Source organism: Mugil cephalus, chromosome 13 (genome assembly GCF_022458985.1).
Source record: "Mugil cephalus isolate CIBA_MC_2020 chromosome 13, CIBA_Mcephalus_1.1, whole genome shotgun sequence".
NCBI lineage: Eukaryota > Metazoa > Chordata > Actinopteri > Mugiliformes > Mugilidae > Mugil > Mugil cephalus.
In genome coordinates, this window is record NC_061782.1 from 24,567,851 (window position 1) to 24,579,390 (window position 11,540).

Sequence of the window (11,540 nt, forward strand, 5' to 3'; positions counted from 1 at the left end):
CAGACTGAAATCCTGCCATTTCTTCATCTCTAGTTGTGCAGAGCAGGCTGTAGGTGACCGTGTCAAGGTAACATCTTTCTCTCTGGAGGACACGAGGGTGAATACTGCCTGAGCTGCTGCTGCTAATTCAGGCATTCAGTGACTTTGCTAGTGATTATCTGCTCTTTTTACAGTAAACACATAATAAAACCCACTGGACATAATTTTCCTAATCTGGCATTTACTTTACATAGCCCATCAGGTTTAACTAAATTTAATGAAATTCCACTCCATCCTAGCAAAAGATGGCTGTTTGACCAAAACATTTTTCACGCTGCAGCTTTCCAGCCAAGTAAGTCTGTCTCAGAAAACATCAGAAGCAGAACATCCACCATGAATCTAAATCTGAATTGCTTGTTTTCGGGAGCATCTGTTCCCAAAACACGCTGTCTTGGCTATGGACTTGTCTCAGGGACAGAGTCTGACTGTAAGGAAATTAAGTCGCATAAAGTCATATTTGAAACGAGTTGAACCTAAGTACCAGGTGTGGCCCAGGTATTTAGACCTACTCTTGTTCATGTGCCATCCCCTCATGGAGACTGTGGATTGTACACACACCCACAGCTGCACAGCTTGTAAATCCTAAATAAAAGACATGTGCAGAAGTGACTGCAGAGCATGAAGTTGCTTGATCTTTGTTTTGGTGTGAAAACAATTCCCCCACAAACAATCTGACACTGGAGCCACTAGAAACATCCAAGGACACAGGATCGGGTCAACTAGGATATCTGACCCTACAAAAGCCAACGGATTCTAGACAAATCTCAGAGTGAATGATTAAAAAAAAAAAAAGTCTTATTTGTTTAACTTGACGCAGATCAAGATCAAGATTGGATACGCACGGGACAGGTCAGTAACCAACTTACTTGAATCTTCCCTGGCAGTGCTGGCACTGATCCCCGACCCAGCCGTGGTCACACACGCATGTCCCGTTGATGCACTTCCCTGAAAAACAGCTTTGGTCACAGGACTTGGATGCCACCGCCGACGATGATTCCGCGCGGAGCACGAGATGAAGCATCATCAATATTCCCAGGTAGGTTTTCAACGCGCCCCGCCCGCTCCTTTTTGGCGACTTGGTCCAGGTGCACTGATGCACCTCCGCAACGTCACCCATAATGGTCGGTGTTGTTGTTTATTAATGTTATTATTCTTAGTTTCGGCTGAGAAAACAAACTGGCACCTTACGCAGAGCGGTGAGCTGCTGTCATCTGTGGCGGAGGTGTCGGTAGGCTGGAGCAGCCAACCTGTGACGCCTGCGGGAAAGACGCAGGAAAACAATAATTACGCACTGTCAGAACATGCCGCGCTGCGTGGAACAAGCTGCGGGACGGGGAGAGAGGAAACTTTAAAGGGAACAGTTCAGACGTCAAAAACGGCGTAAACGCATTTCCAGCAGTAGAAACACTAAAGCCCCGTTTAGCGATCCACCACGCTTTCCCGCAAGTCTTCCAGATAACTTCCACCGCGTTTAAGGGTTCTGGTGTAAACACGAGAGGAGGATGTTCCCTCAAAAATGAATAATAATAAAAAATAAATAAACTAAAAATGTAATCCTGTAGATGCGGATTACAGATGGATCTGTGCGCGCTGCTCTCCTGTTGGACGCCGTCCCAGACAAAGACGTGCCGTCAGCCCCCCGGGTCTGTTGTCGGAGGGATGCGACAGACGCAGCTCTCCCGGAGCGGCGCTTCTCTCTTCTGCCGTGTCTTCTCTGGCTGTCTTCGGTCACACAGCTGGTTTCTGACAGGGGAAACTCCAGCACGAAGCTCCGAGCATGAGCAGTAGAGGCGAGCAGTTAAAGGGCCAGTTCCCTTTAAACGCGCCAAAGGCTATGGATAGATAGATAGATAGATAGATAGATAGATAGATAGATAGATAGATAGATAGATAGATAGATAGATAGATAGATAGATAGATAGATAGATAGATAGATAGATAGATAGATAGATAGATAGATAGATAGATAGATAGATAGATAGATAGATAGATAATCGGTATAGCCCTTTACAATAACTAAAAAGGTAGGTTGTATTTGACGAATTTAAAAAACATTACAACAAAGTGAAACATTAATACTATTGGTGAGACAACCAACAACCTGCACACTTCATATCAGGTTAGATTAATATGTAATGCATCATCAGCTTCAGCCTGGAAAACATTGCTTCAGCCTGAAATTGCGTTAAGCTAATGCTTATTGAGGGGATTCTTGTTACATGTTAATGCTAGTGCTAACCTGCTAACCGCTAGGCAACGTTCACTAGTTGCATGTTTCATGGGTGTACGAGCAGCAGTTACCCTCCACAGTGGTTCCACTTACTCCTTGTAACATCTTTGTTGGAGAGGTTTCACTTGATAAAGACAGACTAGACTTCGTCCCCTTTGCCTCCTCTCTTGGTCATATCATCCAACCACTGAGTGAGAGTGTTGGGATCGTGAATAAAGCCCATACAAACACAGTAGAAAGTAATGCTTAGCAACAATGAAATCTATGTTCTTGGCCTAAATGCACATTGTAAAAAGAGAATACAGAGGCTTTTCTGCAAGAAAACTGAAGCTTGAACAGAGGCTACTGTTAGAGTAGACAACGCCAACACCATGAACCCTATCAGCATGACAGCAACACTGTCGACCAATAGAACACAACAGAACTGAACATAAACACATGAGCTTATTAATACTGTGGCTGCAGATATGTATTGTCTATAGAATTCATAATAGTACTTCACAGGATAATGTGAAATCAAAAAATGTCATATGTCTGTGAATCCTTTTCCGTGTATTGCAGCTAAAGGTCTAATAATGATCGAAAAATGAAATTTATCAACAAATTTTCTATTTACAGTGTCCTTACTCTCCGTTACCACAGGTCGTGATCAGCGACTATTTGACTTCCTGCTGATTGCATCACAGCATCAATTCGACTAGTCGATTAGTCTGTACAATTTGTCTAGGTGATAGGCAGATCCATTATTTGCATCAGGTGATTCAAGCAGATAGATAGAAAGGTAGATACATAGATGATTACATCAGTTCTATTCCTCACTTTCCTCGGGAAAAAACCTTGGATATTTAGTTCTCCAAGGTTGACTAAATACAACCGTGGTGTCAAAATCCAATTTAGTTACTCAGTCAATAGAAATATAAGTCTTTCTCTCTTCCACACACACTTTCAATCTCGTGGAATGAGGAAAGAGTAACCACAGGGAATGATCACTAATACAACTGCAGCAAAATGGTAATTTCTTCTGGAACGATTGCCCTGAGACACTTTGGAGACAGCATAACATCCCCCACTGAATCCATTACAGCAAGGTCTGGTTCAGTTTATTGCTCAAATAGTTATTATCTATCTATCTAGCCATCGCCAGCGGGAAACAATAAAAGATCTGAGTGCCTGCAGTCTGTTCTATCTATTGCAGCCATCACTCTGTGATTAGTAGACATGAACAATCAGTACTTGAGATGAGAAAGGCTGTCTTAAAATCCCAAACTTACTCCTTCATTTCTCACCTAAGTTGGGTGAACTCGGACGCATTTGAATGCATTCGAGTTCGCTGAGAGACATACATGACAGGTACACTGAAACCAGAGTGACACAGCGCAGGTCTAATTCCCCAAACTGTCTCTCTGATTTACAACTTTATCTCACTCTGAAGGCTTAAAAAACACAAAGATATTCTCTGGAGCCAAGCGGTGCTTTTGGAAAACAAAGCCAACATTTGCATCTGTGCTCCCCGAGGGCGCACGAAAACATCCAGCGAGCCAGAAGACGATAATCCTCTAGTGTAAGAGAAGGAAGATATTACTCTGCTGCAGTGTGATGAAGAGAATCACAGATACAAAAGTGATTGCGACACTTTTGTATCTGTGCGGTGAGCCAGTGTATGATAGGATGAATGACAGCAGACTTTCTTCCCAGCTGCAAAACTACCAATCTGCATCTACTAATTTGTGTTGTGCTGCTAAGTATCGCCCTAAGTGATGGCTAAAACTCACAGAAATTCTCCATTAAGTTTATGGCTCTAAGAAGTTTGTTGGCCTCTGCTGGTTTTAAAGCACACGTAGGTCTGGTTGCGTCACAGTGTCCTCGCCAAATGGAGCAAGTTGTTCTTTTCTGCAAACAATTTCTGATATATTAATATAGACAAAGTTAGCAGTTTCAGTGGTTGGCGAGACCAAATAAAAGAGTGTGAAAATTCCACTCGCAGTGATCACATGGATTTAAACATGACTCAGAACATAATATAATGTGGTCACAGGTGATTCTAGAGTCTACTGGCGCATTGGATCCATTTAACCAACATTAGAACAACACATATTGACCAAATGACCTTACTTTACCCCTGTAGTGTCTTGTAAAACATCTCTTTCACTTTCCACTTGGTACTGGATTATTGTCTTCTCCTTGTCTTTTTTTTTTTTTTTATCTCACTGAGGAATAGCTTTTTCATTTTAAAAAAACATGTTGCCTGTCAAAAGTTTAAAGTTGTCATATTATAACATTTATTATATGTCTGTTACATTATACAACATGTGGATTGTGTTGATTTGCTCACAAGCTCAGTTTCCACCAGACATGACTGCATGAGGAACAAAACTGGTTCACATTCATCGTACTTTTGGATTTACTTGTTTTTTGTCATGATTTTTAGGTTTGGATTTTTCTTCAGTTTAGTCTTCTTCCTGTTTTACTTTGGTAAAGTTTAAGGTTTGTGTTTTGCTTACTTTCCATTTTACAACATCCTGTGGTTTCTCCCAAGTGTAATTGTTTGTTCCACCCTAATTGGTTCCACCTCTGTCTTGTTTGCTCAGCTAGTTCTGTCTGCATGTATGCTTCTGTTTCTCTCGTTTTCTCAGTTTTCTCCTTGGATCTTTTCACTAAGTTCCTTGCTACTTGCTGTTTTGGTCTTCTACCTGCCTTTTTCCTTGGATGTGTACTCACCTGTTCTCCCTGCATGTTCTCAGCTTGTTCATGTCTCTTGGTAATCTTTTGTAGTTCTCTGGTCCCTTTGGGATTTCTTTATTTCTCTTCAGACTTTGTGGACTCCCACTTCCAGTAACATTAAAAGTTTACAATGTGTATATTTAGAAATATTTAAGAATAAAATTATGTTTTGGTTCTCACTGAAACCTAGTATCTGCTCAGTAGGCCACGTCTCTGTGACCTTTCTCACACAGTGTCATCAAGTCAAGTAGCAGCTAGCTGACAAGTTCATCTCAGGTCTCCATGAATTTCCCCACAGTCGACCAGAACATGTCATTTGATAACAGTTCATTCATTGAGTGAAAAAGCTGATTCAAATTTTCAGTGCAAAGATGCTCTCTGTGCTTTTGTGCACAAACAGAAAAACATGTCGTAAATTAAAGGGGGCTAGAAAATAAAAGGTTCGGAACTACTGTAATAACACAAGATCCACAATTTCTGTAACATTTGGTCAAAACAGAAGTAAAAATTATTATGTTCTTTTATTTTTGTTGACATGATTTCAATTTTTTTATATGAGATTGTGATTTATTAAAGAAAACCTAGAAAACCTAGAAAACTGTGATAAGCTATGAAACCACCGAGCAAGAAGTAAACAATTTAGTTTGAGAACCTTTATAGGGCCGCACAACTCCTTATATTTCATTTCAATACTTTCTCTCCTGTCACAAAATGATGTGACCTAAACATTCATGTAGTAGCAGTAAAACTAAGTGAACCCTTGTTGTCATTACATGATCTGACCCCCTTGTTCAACAAAAACAGCCAATCTACATTTCCTATGAGTTGTCTAAAGCAGCAAGGAGAGATTTTAGTCCATTCTTTCGTAAAGAACCACTTCATTTCTGAGATTCATTTTGTTCTTCTTGAACCATTTTTAAACAAGATGTGGCAACGAATGACACCTGGGTCTGATTCTAATTTGCTCATGAAATTAGCTTGTAATCCTACAAGTACACTTACTTTTACAACTCACAGATATGCCCGAATAAACAAATACATGTGTATAATATTTCTGTTTAGTTTCATGACTATCTTCATGACTTGTGTCAAATATTGTGGAAAATGTTCAACTTTTTACCATTTATGGGACAAGGAACATTGTATGGTAACATAAACACACATTTAAAACTGCATCCCTCTCAGTGATGTTGAGAAGGATGTGGTTTTTCAGCCAAGAAGACCAAGGAAACATTCTCAGGCCGAATCAGGGTCAAATGTGGTCTACAAGGTCCACCTCTGCATGAACGCTGAGCGTAACTCCTCTATTAGGTACCATGAAGAAGTGTCAACGTACACATTATCACTTTAGACAACATCAGGACAAGTGCCAGAATCAGCACATATGTTCTTATGATCTAAATACATGTTTACGTTTGTTTACCATTTCAGGACAAGGAACCATATATGGTAAATTTGCCAAATTATAAAATTTGCAAACAATAACAGTCTAGGGTTGAAATTCTGAATTTCCAAATATTTCAATGAGTGCCCTATAAAGGGTTAAGCAGCGCATAGGTCATACTTGAAAAAGCCCTGTGCTCACTGTTTGTAGGGGACAGTATCTTTAAGATAAACAAACTAAAACTCTCCAGTTTTTCAAAAATATGACTTGATAAAAAAAAGATAAATGGACTGCTGCTGTTCAGCAAAACAGAGTGTACATTACAGTGTAAAAGATCCATCTTCATTAGTTCATCATGTTTGAGACTGACTTTATTTTCATTTTCACAGTAATGTGCAACATTTAAATAGTTTAGATTCACATTTATGGAGGAAACTCATTTCTGAGCCCTTGGTCATTTGCTACTTTCCCTGCAGCTCCAAATCACATTTGGCTTAAATAACTCCGCTTGATTCTTATTTAGATTCTATATTATCTGACTACTGCAGGTATTCTGGCGGCTGGCCATTTCTCGAGGAAACAGCTGCTTTATTACAGGCTGGCTTTTCCTTTCTGCACCCCTCCTGGGACACGCAGCTATACCTCCTGCTCTCCACAGTGCACCTTGCTGCTGCTGCTGCTGCTGCTGACACACACTTCTTTCTTTGCCCTAATTTCACAGCTCTTTTGCCAACAACAAGAGCATCTGCCTTGCCTCTAAATCAGGCAGAGTATTTATCAAACGTCTAGTCAAGAGAATAGCTATCTGCTTTGTCGTGCAAGTCGAGATAAATGACAAGGTCAAGGATATGGAGATATCCTCCTTCTCCGTATCAATATTCATTAACTCTCATGCAAGATTTGAAGTAGAAAATTAATTGTAGGAGTTTAGTGTCACAACTGACATTGCAAAGATGTTGTCTGCTCTGTCATTTTTAACAAAGTGTATTTACCCTCGCTGGTGTTTTAAACTAAATAAAACTCACATCTACTTGTTGCCCTTCAACATGTCACCTCTGAAAAGCCTACAAGCTGCCACCTCTGTGCACGCGTCTCCTGGTTTTAGAGCTGTGAGGGACAGCAAACAGTGGTCTGAAACCACACTGTTAGCATGTGGGAAATTGGTTTGGCTTGTTATTCCTGCTGCTTGACTTGAATCCTATTATAGATCGTTTTTTCAGCCTCCCCCCCAAAGGGCCGCAGTAGGAATATTGATTGGTTTACTCAAAGAACCCACTGTGAGAAAAATGAAAAAAGAAGAAACCAATATTGATTTTACAGTTTGATTATAATTAAACAATGGAATAACTAACTGCACTGGAGGGATGGGGATGAATGAGGATCATGAGGACATGCAGGACGAAGAGGAGGTGCATGCTGTGATACCAGTTTGCTGCTTCCTCTCCGCTTGCATATTAATATATTAATGTCTTCCTGTGCCAGCTGGGTGGCGTTTAATAGAGCAGATGTGTTGTAAAGACATGCGCGTTGAGACTGAATATCGCCACAGCCGTTTTACTTGCATAAACTGAAAGGACACCAAGGTAGAGAGCGGAGGGGTGGATGGTAGAAGAAGAATTAAATGCCCCTAAAGAGTCTTAAAACAGCAGTTGGTTGATATTTGGTGACCCCTGTTGTTTGATAGCTGCTAACGCGATTCATACTGAAACACATTTTCTGCATATTTTGGATTTATTTACTTTAAGTGGTTGCAATTGTACTTGCAATGTGTTGGTTGTGTTCTGCGACATTGTATGTCAGACACAAACACTATGATATCTTAATATGATCCACTGCAGTTGTTATTTTAAAATGAAAAAGCCATAAATAAAAGGGCAATGTTTTAAATTTCTTTCTTTGATGTTATTGCTTTTGCATAAATTAAGCTGTTATTTCTACACATTTTGTTTATCTTAAAATCTCTTAAAGTTTGATGATTTTAAATTGAAAACTTTGCCATTCATAATCAAGCAGCACTACAAGAACTAATATGACAGACAGTGATAAAGTTAATGTGAAATTGTGAAAATATAAAATGAAATCCGTTAAGGAAAGAAAAATTCAGAACTTTGATTGTCTCGTGTTGTTTATTGATTTATATACGTATAAACAACTGATAAAACACAGATCTTAGTTGGCACGCCACCTGTTAGACAAAAGGAGAAAAATAGTTTAAGTATTAAGAGTTTAAGTGTATGTGGCTAAATCTGAGATGTACCTTACCATCTGAAAGCTCCAAACAAAGTGAGGTTTAGTCTGAAATCAGACTCCCTGAGCCTTGTTTCCTGGAAATCCTGAAAAAGAAAAGCAGAAAAACAGTTAAACTGAGTTCAGTGTTTGAGACTAAATCTGAGATATACCTTACCATCTGAAAGCTCCAAAAAAAGTGACGTTAAGTCTGAAATCTGACTCCTTGTTTCCTGGAAATCCTGAAAAAGAAAAGCAGAAAAATAGTTAAACTGAGTTTGGTGTTGGAGAGTAAATCTGAGATGTACCTTACCATCTAAAAGCTCCAAATAAAGTGACGTCAAGTCTGACTTCTGACTCCTTGTTTCCTGGAAGGCCTGAAAAAACAAAAGAAGAAAAAGAGTTAGACTGAGTTCAGTGTTTGAGACTAAATCTGAGATGTACCTTACCATTTGAAAGCTCCAAACAAAGTGACGTTATGTCTGAAATCTGACTCCCTCTGAGTTATTGCTTTCTGGAAATCTTGAAAAACAAAAACAGAAGAGTTAAACTATGAGTTTAGTGTTTGTGGCTAAGTCTGAGATGTACCTGAACATCTGAAAGCTCCAAACAAAGCGATGGTGTTTGATTCTTTTGGTAAGACAAAAGGGACAGTTAAGATTTTTAAATACCTGACATGTTTTATGTGTCACGTGCAGTCTTCTTTAGAGGCGTCATCTGGTGAAGGTGACGTGTACTTTTAAAAAGGTGCTCCTCCTGTAGGCGTGGTCGATAGATCCACCAGGTCGGCCATGCCCCCTGCCGCCCGATGGGCTCTGGAGGAGAGAGTCCTATGTGTGGTAGAGCATGGACGCTCCCTCATCCCGATTCATGGTCAAAAGTTGGCAAAGTAACCACAAAGATGACGGCAGCATCAAAGTAACAATACACAGGAAACTCACACATACCGACCAGTGCCTGCTCTGGACCTCCAAACACCCCACAGTCAAAAACTGAAATACAGAAACGGGCGACAGAATGAATGAGTGAACATTCTCATGCCCCTCAGGGACTCTGCCAAGACCGAGCAGTCTAATGAGAAACCTTTTTCTAAAGAATGTCACCCTACATGAAACTCTAAAAGAACCTTAAGTCGAAACTGTCAGGTTTAAATTTTTCCTTGCGAACAAAAAACAAAAAATTAAACATTGAAAATTTAAAGAAACAAAGGAGATTTTTAGATCTAAACTACTGAGTATGTTCTGAAATCTTGAAAACAAACAGAGTAAACTATGAGTTTAGTGTTGGGTAGTCTGGATGTACTGAACGAAGCCCAAACAAAGCGTGTGTTTGTTTTGGTAAGACAAAAGGATAATTTAAATACCTGACTTTAGTGTAGGCAGTCTCTTTAGAGCGTTGTGAAGTGCGTTATTAAAGTGCTCTCTTGCGTGGTCGATAGTCCACCGGTCGGCCATGCCCTGCCGATGGCTTGGAGGAGGTCCTTTGTGGTGAGCTGACGCCTCACGATCATGTCAAAAGTTGCAAGTAACACAAAGAAGGCACATCAGTAACATACAAGAACCCCAATACGACGCGCCTGACTCAACCCACATCACCCAAAGTAGAACGGATCAGGAGGCGACCGGACCAGATTGATGAGCATCATGCTCCCAGAGGACTCTTCTCAGGCTGCAGTAGGAGGAACTTTTAAGTCTGCTACATGACAACCTGAGAACACATTACACGAACTGTCAGTACTAAAACTTACCTTCCTTGTCGACAAGATCAACATGAAATTAAATAAGAACAAAAGGAGATTTGGATACTCAACCAGTGTTGCGATTGACTCTTGTCCTGGAGCTGAAAAAAAGCGAAAAAAGTACAGTCATGTTCAGCTAATTGAGAGTACTTCCACTAAACCACAAAGTGACTTATGAATCAGACCCGGCCTTGTTTCTGGAATCCTAAAGAAAAGCAAAAGTAAATGAGTCTATTGAGATAACGAAGTACTACCATCTGAAACTCAAAGTACGTAGTCTGATCTTCTCCGAGTGATTGTTGACTAAAAAAGAAAAGGAGTTAAAGAGTCAGTGTTTCGACTAAATCAATTACTACCACTGAAGCCAAACAATGATTAGTCTGAATCGATCTGTTCTGAGTCCTAAAAAAAAGAAAGTACGTAGTATGAGACTAATCGAGTACCTACAGGATCCAAAAGTATTAGTTGATGATCTTGTCTGAGTCTGAAAAAAAGCAAAGAGTTATGATTTGTTTCGATAAATCTGATGTACCTTCACGAAGTCCAACAAGTGACGTTCTGAATTACTCCTCTGATTTGCTTTCGGAAATCTTGAAAAAAAACAGAAGAGTACTATGAGTTTAGTGTTTGTGGCTAAGTCTGAATGTACGAAATCTAAAGCTCAAACAAAGCATGTGTTGATTTGTAAGACAAAGGACGTTAAATTTAATACTGAATTTTGTGTCACGGCGTTCTTTAGGCACGGAAGGTGAGTTACTTTAAAGTGTCTCGTAGCTGGTCGATAGATCACAGTCGGCCAGCCCCGCCCGTGGTTGAGAGAGATTATTTGTAGACATGACGCTCCTCATCCGATATGTCAAAAGTGCAAAGAACACAAGATGACGCAGCATCAAAGTACAATACAGAAACACACATACGACTGCTGCTTGACCTCAACACACATCACCACAAATTAGACATCGAGTCAGAGGCGGACGGACCAAATTGAGATAGAGATTCATGCCTCAGATGGATTGTCTAGAGACGTCGCCACGTTACGGAGACACTTTTTTAAGTCATGTCCTCAAGATGAAACAAAACAAAAGTAGTTAAAACTTATTCTTCTTGACCAAGATAACACATGAAACATGAAAAGAGACAAGAAATTGATACTAAACAGGTGTTAGTCTGAATTGATCTTTTTGATCCTGAATAAAAGCAAA

The 11,540-nt window shown here is 40.0% G+C and overlaps 1 protein-coding gene across 5 annotated transcripts in view; it reads right to left on the minus strand.

The window, feature by feature from the left end:
* Nucleotides 1-1,793, minus strand: part of atrnl1a (attractin-like 1a) — a 266,309-nt gene extending 264,516 nt beyond the window's left edge. For 4 of the 5 annotated variants that reach the window (XM_047602956.1, XM_047602955.1, XM_047602953.1 and 1 more), the window contains exon 1: nt 906-1,792. In XM_047602956.1, coding sequence (XP_047458912.1) covers nt 906-1,156 — 251 coding nt within the window. In that variant the 5' untranslated portion in view covers nt 1,157-1,792. Of the gene's footprint in view, nt 1-905 lie in introns of all 5 variants that reach the window. The other variant, XM_047602954.1, reaches the window with a different exon arrangement.
* Between the last annotated feature and the right edge of the window lie 9,747 nt (nt 1,794-11,540).